The sequence below is a fragment of the Pseudochaenichthys georgianus genome, chromosome 23 (genome assembly GCF_902827115.2).
Source record: "Pseudochaenichthys georgianus chromosome 23, fPseGeo1.2, whole genome shotgun sequence".
Classification (NCBI taxonomy): Eukaryota; Metazoa; Chordata; class Actinopteri; order Perciformes; family Channichthyidae; genus Pseudochaenichthys; species Pseudochaenichthys georgianus.
The window spans coordinates 17269382-17282221 of NC_047525.1; the positions used below are offsets into that span (position 1 = coordinate 17269382).

Consider the following 12840-nt stretch of genomic DNA (forward strand, 5'->3'; position numbering starts at 1 on the left):
TCTCTCCCTGACAAGACCCCACAATCGTCTCGTTGTCACTCAATATTCTAGATTTCCAGCTGAGGAATGAGGAGGTGAAGGGGAAGGGAGGCTGTGGGCATTATTAAATATGCATTTATACATCATGTCAGCACCAGTGTATGTCAACATTTACACGACAAAAGCCTTATCTTGTCATCCCCGTAAATCATCAAAATAAACATGGCTGCTGAATTTAAATAGATCTGAGGATAGCTAATTCATAACTCGGAAACATCAGTGTATGCCACTTGACTTTAGATGCCATCTGTGGTACGCAGACAGGTGGCGTGTAGGTAGAGTGATGTGGACAATGTGAGAGGAATCCCTTATCAGGTTGAGGAGGTGTAATAGTGACAGAGGGAAGTCAGGGTGTAAATCTGTTTGGATTTAGTGTTGAAGGTTTCCAACTTCGAGTATAAAAACAAATGTTACAGCACTGCATTAGACACACACAGCATCAATCACATTAGATTTCTTTAGCCCAATCTTTTATTACAGCCCTAACGTGATCCGACTGATGTGGGTCATAGATTAATCTTCTTAAGACACTGAGTGGTTTCTACTAGAAGCTTGCTCATTGGTCACCTGAGTAAACGAGCACACCTGTCACGACAACACGCTTCCCTGTTCAGTCAATTACAATGGATGTCGATCTGCAGCAGGATCAATGCAAACTTACAGGGCTTGGTACGTAATCGATGCAATTGGTCAACGTTCCGCCGACACATCATGCCTCATAATTAAGACAATATTATCTTTTCAGCTTTGATGCGAAGCTAGCAAGACGTCGGCATGGCTAATCCACAAACAAAGCAGAACGTTGTACTGTACCAGGGTTCCTTTTATGGAAAGCTATGTTGAAATGTGCTGGGGTAAAGTTTAAAGGAATATTACAACAGTTTGGGAAATATGCTCGTTTGTTTTCTTCTGAGATGTGTGACATCAATCAATCGTGTCTTGTGACAAGTATGTAGATCGAGTCAGGACGTGCTAGCATAAGAACTGGAAGCCCGGGAAACTTTGTATGGAGTTTAAAAGTACACCTACTGACACCTTGTAAGCTCACTGACAATCAATTCAGCATGCGTTACATGCGGAAACGATTTCTCGACAAACAATAAATGCATCCGCCCATTACTTCTAAAGTAAAGTCCACAAAGACTAAAGTTACTACATCCATAACTTGTTCGCCAAGAAATAGTTCCATCATGCAATTTCTAGTAAAACTATTGAGAGTTCATAATAGAACCATATAACCAATTTATTTGGAAAGTGGATTGAACTAGTTCAGCAATGCTATACATGAAAGTGTTGCCATTGCATCAGCTATGTAATGTCATGTGTGAGAGAGCAGTGTGTTTACATGTGGAATTACTGTGTTCCTACCGTGAGCGCTTTTCTGGCTTTGTAGATGTTGTCCGCATACGTGTCGTAGTGGGAAAGGTGGGGACAGAATTGCTCGAAACCTCGGCCAAAGTAGCTGTTCTCCAAATGGACCAGCAGAGATCTGGAAAAAAAAATGAACAACAGTTTACACATAATCAAATACAAAATAATCATACTAGGGCTGAATGACTGCAAAATAATGGAAATAAATAGCTGAGATTATATTATAAATCGGTCATTTTCTTAAGTGCTTCTGGAGATAAAAGGTTTACATCAGCTATTAAAGCATCTAGACACATAGCATCTACTTCATAAAGGAACCACAAGTCCTATAGTTTATTTTACCAAAGGTGTTGCCAGCATTGGTCAGAAACATTAGATGTCTTTACTCCTCAAAGTCCAGTAGGATTAAATAAAAAACATCATACATTTGTACAACACGCTGACCATGGCATGCAAACAGGCAGCCCTCATTACTGAATCAGAAAACACGCCTATTTGAACCCAGGACATGGCAGAGATAAGTCTCTCAATATGTGTGGCATATGTTTGTGCATCAGAGATCTTTGCTGCGTTCATTTTCAAAGTGCCCCCCAGTGAGCACTTAGCCTGCAGTCAAACCGCATTGGACTTTGAGTTAGTGCACATTACTGCCTGACAATGCACTGCTGCTACGCATCAGTGGGAAAAAGGGAGCTCAAATAAGGCGAGATCATATCTGAGGCGTCGTTTTCTGCGAAGACACACTTGTTTAGAAAGAGTGCGGAGGTTGAGCAAAGCTCAGAGGATTGCTTCCCCGTTAATGGGAGGTTTAGCGGGCGAGGCTCCGCGGTTTTCATTTGAAGGCCTCTCCCTGTGGGTGTCGTATTTACTCGGGACCAAGACGGTGGGTCTACCTTCAGGGCCACTTTGTAGTCAGAACACGCCACGCTGAACTCAGGAACAAAACAACTGGATCAAGGCGGAGGCATGGCAGTCGTTCAGCCTGTCAGGCACATTACAGTAACACGGACGCAATTGGTTGGGGGTGTTGACACTTGTGAAGGAGCTTGTTATCCAAACTTAGAGGAAGTACCACACACACAAACACACACACACACGTACACACAATCCTACCCTCTAATGATGTTCCCAGAGACTTCCATTCGTACATACAGAAAGAAGGAGCACTTTGCCGTTGAAGTTGATTTAAATAGATTTTAATGAAGTTGTGCGCCAAGGTAGCCTCTGTTCATAATCAGGAGATGCAGGAGCAGCCGAGAGAGTTCTAACGAGGGCAAAGGGCGGGAAAAACTGTATTTCCGTTTTTTTTTTTCTCCCTCTCACTGCCAGAGGCTATTATGATGAATATGAAATTATGGATTACATTTTTTATGCTTTTTTTCCGCAGCAATTAAATTGTCTGGCCATCAGCAGCAGGACGGAGATAGCATTAGCATTCTGCGCGTGTGGCTATAATCCACATTCATTCCGAGCGGTGGCGACATCTGGGGCGGATGCAACCTCGACCAAACAATTCAGGACAAGGCGCCTTGGTTTGGGGGACGTCTTCAACAGAGGAATACTAATTGTTAGGACACCGTGTCACATAAACGGCTACTTAATGAAATAACGGTTGCCATGTGTCACTGAGAAGAAACAAAGCAGTATAAAAACGTTTTCTTGCTTCACTTTAAATGTAAGATGAGATTCTTGAGACATATTGACTCATGTCACTCTTATGTCGTCTCAACACGACCCTATTTTCATCGTGACCCCCCCTCCTCCCCTTCACATCTATTGCCGATTGTTTTTCCTCCTTACTGGAAGCTATTCCTCCCACTGACAGCTATTTCAAGTAGCTGACTCCTGTGTCCTGTTAGCAGCTGGGGATAATTGGATTGCTCTCCATAAACAGTCAGAAGCAGAATGAATGGCGTGGCATATCAATATATTCACAGCTCCTTTTTCTTATGAAACTCAACAAAGCTTAATGAAGGCAGAATTCATTACTACGATTGCCACTGCACGCCAATCGGAGTCAAGTAAATAAAGAGAGGAACTTCAGATGAATACACCTCCACTGTGCGCACACTGACACACTTGTGTTACTATCAGAGAGCCATTAGGCTGTGCAGGGCTGACGCTCTCACTCTGCCATTCGAGTGGTTTCTTGCTGCCGAGGATCAACAGCTCATCGGAGGAATCAGTGTCCAGCTGCTAAAATCATCGTGCGAATATATTTCTCTCACGGAGACGTCGATTCCCTTCACACCCGCAATATATTTCCCATTCAGCTGGAGTTTAAAGTGAGCTCCATCATAATGTGACCGGCTTGTTAAGCTGTCTGTTGGTGCACTGATTCTGATAACATTTCTTAGGGTTTTGATTTGTTTTACAACAGAATTAAGTTGTAAGAAAGTAGGTAATCGTAGCGGTATGTTTTATTTGTCTTTCGTGTACCATCCAACGTAAAATATAAATATTTTACATCTAACAGGGCTTTGATTACTGGGTTTATGTGTTTAAACCAAACTCATTTTGTTGTCACACAAGCCATAAAAAAAGGTCGAAGTTAAACGGCATTTGAAACACGAGCGATTAAACAAGAATTATTCGGAACAAATAAAATATTCAAATAAGAAACTGTTAAAACAATATAAAATAGTTTCCAAACAGACAATACTGTTTTGGCACATTTGGGTACACACAAGAATATATGTTGGTAGCAGGGCTCCAACATTTGGAAGATTATTTTTGACTGATATTGCAATTACAATATGATCCAAAATATTGGAGGGATAGATCGGTGTGGCATCATTATTCTCATTATCATTGATATGATAAGGTGTGATTCTCTTCAGGAGGATCTATACCAAACATAGATTTCTGTGGAAGTCTGCAGTAAACATCTTGTAGGTCGGGATGTCTCTGCAGCACCGCCACAAGGTTATTATTTCAAAAATAATATGAACACAAATATTACGCCTACTGTGATTAGAATACTGCACTAACCCATTTTGTGATAACATGTCAATGAATTGTGTTGCCTAGTTGCACGGTTTGATTCCCAGCCCTTCGTTTTAAAGAGACAGTGCGCTTCCTGGCTGACACGATAGCAACATGCTACTTGGATACTGTGTATTGCATTAAGATTGACTTACTTGACGTGTCATGTTTTGACAGAGGATTGAGGAAGTCCCCCACATCCATCCATCTTTGATAGCTAATTATCACCACGCTGATTACTCCTGGCTCTACCCTACATATATTCAATGTATACTAAATGTCACTGAAGAAAATGGAAGAATATGGGAAAATCCATAATCAATCACTGAGCAGTGGTAAATCAGTCTAGCACTAACACACCGTCTCTCCATGGACCGCTTTTTAAATGGGTGCTTGCCATTATGTTTCAACCATTGATTCAATAAGGGGCTCATAATGAAGATGTATGGGAACTGCAGAACCATTTATCCAATACATCAGACTGTGTAATGTATGCTTCAATCTTCATCGTAGCACTCTCAACAAGAAAGCCTGTCAGTCTGCAGAGGATGGGAGCCTGAGGGAACGGCACCGCTCATTATTTAGTCTGGAAATGGAACCAAAGGTATCCCAACCACTCGCTCCACTGTTTGTTAAACTGTGTGTTTCTGATAGGGAATTGCATGTTTGTCAGTTAAGCTGTTCTCTGACAATAGAAAGCAAATATGGCGGGTTCCTCGAATTTAGAGGCCGACTGACCGTAATTGTGAAGCCTGGTACCAGCAGCAGCCAATAGGGGTGATTGTTAAAGGGGCCCTTTTATGCTTTTAGGGGTATTCAACTTCCTGTAATGTGTTGTGTTTGTGTGCATGTAAATGGTCTGCAAAGGCTACATCCCAAAGTGCCACCTGGAGGGAGGTTCTCCAATAGATTGTGTGTATCCATTCGTAAAGTGCCTCAGAATCAAGACTAAAATCCAACAAATATAAAAAAGATGTTTCAACACATTGAAAGAAAATAATTCAGTTTTGCTATCAGCATTCAAAAACCCCAAATTGATTTGATTTATATATAACATAGCCGAATGCCCTAGTACAAACACATTCACTAACTTCAAACATAAACCTTTTATTTATATATCCAAGTCTTTCAAGTGTTCTTGGAGATTTGTTTTTTACTGCACCTTGAGAGAAAGATCAATGTAAATTATGTGAGGTCATTTGAACAATTCAAACATTAGACTTTATACATATTTTGATATAAAAATGACCTTTTTCTTGTTGGGAATCATCTAAGTAAGCCTCGGGTGACATCATTCACAAATGAACCGCTTTGGAGTCTGTATGAATTTTAAGGTGGTGCCTTTATGTGATTGGAGTGTAGACAAGAGGCAAATGTGTTTGATAGATGGTACTTTACTGAAATTGTTACATTTAAGTTTTCCTTTCAATCAACCTTCAGTATTGAAAGACAGCAGTTCCAGCTTCCAGCAGTCTCTTTGTGTTTTCCAGTAGTATTTCTCCAAAAATAACTTCAATGTGAAGAGATGTGCTTCTCTCAGCTCTGTCTACTTGCTCTCTGAGACGTTCATAAGCAAATCAGGTAGGCAGCGAGAAGCCATGAACTGTCTATAAGAGAACTTTCTCCAATTAAACAAAGATAAAACTGAGGTAATGGTTTTTGGAGCCAAGGCAGAACGTTTAAAAGTTAGCGCTGAGCTTCAGTCTGCAATGTTCAAAACAACAGATAAAGCCAGAAATCTAGGTGTAGTCATGGACTCTGACCTGAGTTTCAACAGTCACATTAAAACAGTTACTAAATCAGCCTACTATCACCTAAAGAATATATCTAGGATTAAAAGACTAATGTCACAGCAGGATTTGGAAAAACTTGTCCATGCTTTTATCTTCAGTAGACTGGACTACTTTAATGGTGTCTTTACAGGTCTCACTAAAAAATCTATTAGAAAGCTGCAGCTAATTCAGAACGCTGCTGCTCGAGTCCTCACTAACACTAAGAAAGTGGATCACATCACTCCTGTTCTGAAGTCTTTACACTGGCTTCCTGTGTGTCAAAGAATAGATTTCAAAATACTGCTGCTGGTTTATAAAGCTTTGAATGGTTTAGGCCCAAAATACATTTCTGACCTCCTGCTAAATTATGAACCATCCAGATCTCTCAGGTCTTCAGGGACTGGTCAGCTTTTTGTCCCCAGAGTCAGAACTAAACATGGTAAAGCAGCGTTCAGTTATTATGCTCCAAATATCTGGAACAAACTCCCAGAAACCTGCAGGTCCGCTGCAACTCTGACTACTTTTAAATCCAGGCTGAAGACTTTTCTTTTTGTCGCTGCTTTTAATTGAACTATTCACATCTTAAACTGCACTGTAACTTTTATCCATGTATTTTTTCTTTTAATGTTTTAAATTTAAACGTAATTAATTTCTCCATGACATTTATGAGAGGGACTGCTCGAAAGTAGGATATTTGGGATATCCATCGTAGCCAGGGTTTACGATCAGTTTTTAGGTGAGTTGTACTGAGGAACAAGTATCACAGCACTGACGGGTGAAAAATAGTGTTTTGGTAACACGGGGTGTTCAGGTAACACTTAAAGACTTTGTTATGGAACGCAAAGCAGAGTAGGGGGCTAGTACACCCTCCTGAGGGTCCGATTGTGGATGTCATGCGAGCATAACATGGTGAAAACAATCAGTCTAAATTAACAATCGGGACGGAAATGATCGGATTTCCAAAAGGAGGTTCTGTGAATAAATTAAAAATCAAGAACCGAAATAATTGAACTATTCATATCTTAGACTGCACTGTAACTTTTATCTTTTAATGTTTATTTTATTAGCTTTTCTTTTTAATGACTGATTTTAAATGCCATTTTCTTAATGTCTTTCATTTTTTGTTTTTCTTTTAATGTTTCTTTTATTATCTTTTACTGTTTTTAAATGCCTTTGTCTCAATGTCTTTCATTTTTGTCAAGCACCTTGAATTGCCTGGTACTGAAAGGTGCTATATAAATAAACTTGCCTTGCCTTGCCTATAAGAACAATAAAGCTCTTCACTTGTGATACCACCTGGAGTGATTATACCTGATATGCATCCACCGGGGAAAGAGAACATCTCAGCGCTGCAACACAATATCATTGACTCCACTAATGGCGAAGATAAGGAATATGCTTTGGTAAACTAAGAGCTTATCTAGATGGCGTTTCTTAAGAAAGAATGGCTAATCCTCGTGCCAATATCCCACAGATATTGTGTAAATTATTCAGAGGATACTTACTGGTTTACAGAATGAATGGCTTTAATTGAACTGAAGATGCTTTCTCTAATGTCCTGCCTCAGGGTTCCTTTGGCCTTCAAGATCTCCACAAAGAACTGTGGAAAAAAAACAAGCGAGCAGAGATACAATTATGTTATTTATCTGAGTGGATAAGCCTTTGATTTTCTTTTTTAATGAGGTGCAGACATCTCACTCTCCAAACTAAGCAAACAGATGAACAAAACACATACTAACTTAGAGGTTGGTTTGCCTTAAAGCTAAACCCATTATATGTTACCATTACACGGGACTCATCTGCATGAAGCACAGTACAGAGGGATGTTGTTGTACATTAAGGCCCACAACACAGTGACAGCTGTGCCGGTCTCAAGTCATTTGAAGTGAAAATGGGATTAGCAAATTGAATGTGCATTAGGCCTAAAATGCCTCCTAATTGGAGTGAACGGGTGGAGGGTGAGTAATTGTGTAGAAATGAGGTCGCAGTGGTGAGTCTGTTCTCTCCACAGGGAGGACCACTTCCCCCAATGCTACCTTTACTCTGTTAATGTGTTGTTCAGAAAGCGCACTTCACGTGTTTAATGTTGCGGTGGCCTCTGAGAATGTTAAGAATTTCGTTTGTCTTTATTCGCTGTATATACTTTACTGTATATTTCAGGGTTCATACACTTTTTCACAAATGATTTTCCATGACCTTTACCTAATTTCCCATGACCAAAAAAATTACTCTCTCAGCAGTACCACTGAAAATGGTTTATTTTAACATGGAACAGGAAAATAAGGTATGAAACATGTTGTGCCTATCTAAAACAAATCCAATAGTAGGCTTACTAGCTTCTACACGCAGCTCAAATCTCACCAGCAAAATACCTCGACAGTTAAATGCCATTTTACGTTTCATTACTATACAATACAGTATTTATTATTATTATTATAGTATTACTATTTCGGCGATTAGATAAAATATAAATTATATTTGATGCAACTTTAGTTACATTTCCATGACTTTTCCAAAACTTTGGGAAAAATATTGTTTTCCATAACTTTTCCAGGTTTTTAATGACCGTAAGAACCCTGATATTTTCAGTGTGGACAAAATATTTGGGTTGGTATACTCTAATTATGGAAATACACATTTTCGTTTAGTAGTATCCTGCCATGGCGAGAGTGCTCAGGGCAGTAAAAATGACATTCAAATGTAAAAAATATTTATTAAATAGTCCTTTTACGTCATTATTGGTAGTTGCTTTGGATAAAAGTAAATAATGGTAATGTATTTATGTATTTCATCTTGCATGGAAAAACCTCCCTACCCTCAAACCCTGCTTAGTCTGCTGCCAACACATTCCTGCCCGCGATAAGGGGCAGAACATAGTTGGATAAAAGTGAGATAATAGGTCATTTGGCTAAACTGGCCTTTTAGACGAGGTAAACCTTGGTCAGATGTAACAGCAGTCGTAGCATGCTAATATCTTTCTACATTTTAGAAAAGAAGCAGTCATAGATTAATAGTAAGACTGCAGTGAGGAGATTTGTTTTATGATGCTTTGTCCAAAAGAGTGTTGATGCAGATGTTACTTCACAGAGATTTGATCTCAGACTTCCTAAACTCAACTAGGTACCTTTTTGTAGCCATCATACATGTGATTTGTGGTAATGGAAATAGCATGTGGAAGAGGACAGGAGATCGAAGGGAGGGACAGAAAAGGAAAAAGAAGAGAGGATCCAAGGAGAGAAGAGGTCAGGCAAACTCAGGAAGGAATTGAACCTAATCATTTATAAATCAAACCTAAATAAACCCATCATTGCAAAAGGAGATGTCACTGATACTTCAGATCAGGTGGCTCCGAGTGATCAGTACGTACGGTGGTGACCAGCTCCAGCTGCTGGCAGTAGCGTTGTTCCGTCTGCACCAACTCTTTGGCTGTTCGGCTGCGTTTGCGCTCCCAGCGGTCCCTCTGCTCCTGGATATCTGTTCCCCCGGGGGGGCCGACTGGACCAGGGGAGAAACTCATGCTGGTGGTGACGAGGAGGACACTGTAAAGACAGAGACACATTGATTTGCTCACAAGTAGTCCCTTTACAGATGATAGCCAATCCGTTTAGAGACTGCATTTCGGCCAATGTGTTCCCCTTCCTTTGCCCGCTGATACCTGCAGTCAAACAAAGCGCGCTCTAACATGATTGGTCAATACTATTTGGACTAAACAAACTCAAAGTTTTTAATACCAACATCATGTCCCTTCATATTGATACAAGAACAGGGGAGAGTAACAACTCAACTCCACACCCTAACCAGCAGGTCACTTCTAGATTGATCAGTTGGACATGTAAACTGTCTTTCTCTTCTCCTATTTGATGCTGTTTGACTAAGCCAAACAATGTATGCCCTGCTTTACAAAAACAACTCACGTAAACAAATGTTGTCTGTGATACATTATAATTGTGGCATAACAGTAGAAGTGAGAATAGATAGAGATACCTTACAAATTGGGAAATGCTTGAATTCTTGAATCATTAACACAGAGAAAATGGATGACTTGATAAAACAAACACATAAATGAGTCTGTTCATTTTAACCAGCTGTGGTAACCCCCCCCCAGCCGACTTACAGCAGTGTAGCTGCTATCCCCCCTCCCCTCATTAGTGTCATCTCCTCTGTATTAGCAGAGCGAGGAGTGGGCAGAGAGCAGAGCTTTAACAGCAATTAACCCCTGTTCTGTCCCCGAGGAGGATACACTGTAAACAAGAGGGCCTGATCAATGCTACCCAGGGTGCACCTCTCCCACGGGGAGACACTCACATGGTGAGCCTCGCTGTGACTGGAGGACGAGCGAAACTACAGAGCCATCCAACAACACATCTCTCCAGTTAACTATGAAGCTGTAGCCAGAGTCCAGAGCTGCAAACACCTCAGTGTAGAAAGCATGTCCTCACTGTGACCCCATAGACTGACACAAGGACACTCAGCAGACACATCCTTATAAATGTGCATTTCAGCATTAAGACTAGAGCTTGTTAATAGTAATGCAGCACTGTATATATTGTGATATGTGTTATATATTGATATACAATGTGCACATTTTTACTTATTTTCTTATGTGTTTATTATTCATGTTTTATTTTTCTTTGCTTTTGAATGTTTCTAATGTGTTTAATGCTCTTAATGTCTTTCATTTTTGAAAAGCACTTTGAATTGCCTTGTGCTGAAAAGTGCTATATAAATAAACTGACCTTGCCTTGGATATCTTTATTTCATTGTATTTTCTTTTTATTGTACATTTTTACTTTAACTTCTTATGTTTATATACATATTTTGTATCTATTGTATGTTATCTTATTGGACATGTTACTGTAGCTTCTTTGTTAATATTAACAACATTCATTGCAGCTTTTAGCTACAACTTCTTATCTTTACAATATGAATATTTGTATTCCTATTTTATTTTTATTTGATCTCATATTTTATGACGGTATTCAAATGGATCAACTGTTTCTTTTTTTCACTTTAAAATCCAGCAACTGTGCCAACATGTCCCAATTACCCCCCAGGATAAATAAAGTATCATGTTCTGGTTGATTTCAAGGAATCCTCCTTTGATTGTTATTTTTATTTCGCACTGGTAAGACATCTTATACACTTTCTATTTTAACTTTTGTTGTTGTTGTTGTTGTTGTTGTGTTTTTGTAATTAAACTTGCTTAGATTAGGGATTTGGACAACTGTGGATCAATGTAATTGTTTTTCCCTTCAAAGGTTTAATTAAATCTAGCCAATAGACTTCACTCTGACATTCAGGTGAGAAGATCAACATGTTTTAATGATTATATGCGTTGTGTTGTCTTTTGTTGTAGCCTTTTTTTAATAACATTACTTCCGGAAAATCACCCCACAAATAAAATAGGCTACTTAAACAAACACTAGAAAGATATTCTACTACCACGTGTTGCCAGTTATTGCATCTTTAAAGAGGAATATACGGCTTGACACATGCAAAGTAAAAAGATATAACACGTTTCCTTTTTTGCAACGTCGATATCACTTTTTGACGAAAGTATGTTATCGCTTGAATCTGGCAAGAAGCATTATGAGCAACCAATGTATCACGTAAAATAAAACAATAACGTTATTTGTTACACTGAGGTTGATTCGTGTTAGGAACAAGCTGCTGTCGATAACATAAAATGTCTTTACATGGTTTATACTATATACCGTATGTTAAAAAGTACGGCCTTACCTTGAGGTAACGTCTCCACTTTCAACCAAGGCGCTCTTTTTGGTTCGAGCTTCCCTCTTCCGGGTTGCGATGTTGACGTGAGCTCTGATTGGCTGCTCCACGTCGGGACAATGACAGGAAATACCTCCCAGCAGCTCCACTCTGAACTTCCTTTCCTTTTTTTATCCAAGACAAATATGAACTTCACATCAGGAGAACACGTATACAGACAAAGTAACAAGAAAAAGTAAAGAAAGAAAAACAAAATTATATTTCAGATACAAATATTTGTCAAATAAATTCACATTTAGTTTTTATTTACTTCTTATTTTATTTTTATAGTGGTGCCATAGTGCTGTAGTTAATTAAATGTGTCTACAACTTGATTTAGAGTTTTCCAAATGAAGACTTCTTATAGATTTCAATTTTTTCAATAAATAACCAAAATAACCCTACAAAAAAACTAAATGTTTTTCTATTCCATTACCAAGCTCAACTATGAATTATAACATTTTGACATATGAGTAACGGATAATCTATTTTTAACAAGTATTTAAAGATTTTTGGACAAAAAAATATTGAAGTTTTTGTGTAGAAGTAGTCTATGTAAGGTACAATTAAAAAAACGTATCTTTACGTCTTTCAAACATAAAAACATAAATAAATGCTTTAAGAATAAATACAAATGGTATATTATACCGGAAAATAACATTTTCAGTCATAACTATACATAGCTTAAAAGTATTAAGTAATATAACTCCTTGTTGTATACTTAAGAGTGGAACTGTTTGGGTTTATCTGTTTTTCTTCACCCTTCTCAGGACAAATTATTCTCAAACTTTCATTGGATTTGCCTTTGTAAGTGTGTACAGTTATCTTTCTATTTAAAGATACATGTGAACGGGCAACAAGTGGTGCTACTGTAGATGGTGAATTGGCTGATATGAGAGTGGCT

General features: G+C 38.8%; 1 protein-coding gene across 2 annotated transcripts in view; it reads right to left on the reverse strand.

Moving 5' to 3' along the window:
* Positions 1-12015, reverse strand: part of arhgef39 (Rho guanine nucleotide exchange factor (GEF) 39) — a 45857-nt gene extending 33842 nt beyond the window's left edge. For both annotated transcript variants that reach the window (XM_034074873.2, XM_034074872.2), the window contains exons 1-4: positions 11907-12015; positions 9535-9706; positions 7673-7767; positions 1408-1528 (exon numbers count right to left, since the gene is read on the reverse strand). In XM_034074873.2, coding sequence (XP_033930764.1) covers positions 1408-1528; positions 7673-7767; positions 9535-9684 — 366 coding nt within the window. In that variant the 5' untranslated portion in view covers positions 9685-9706; positions 11907-12015. The remainder of the gene's footprint in view (positions 1-1407; positions 1529-7672; positions 7768-9534; positions 9707-11906) is intronic.
* Positions 12016-12840: the final 825 nt, after the last annotated feature.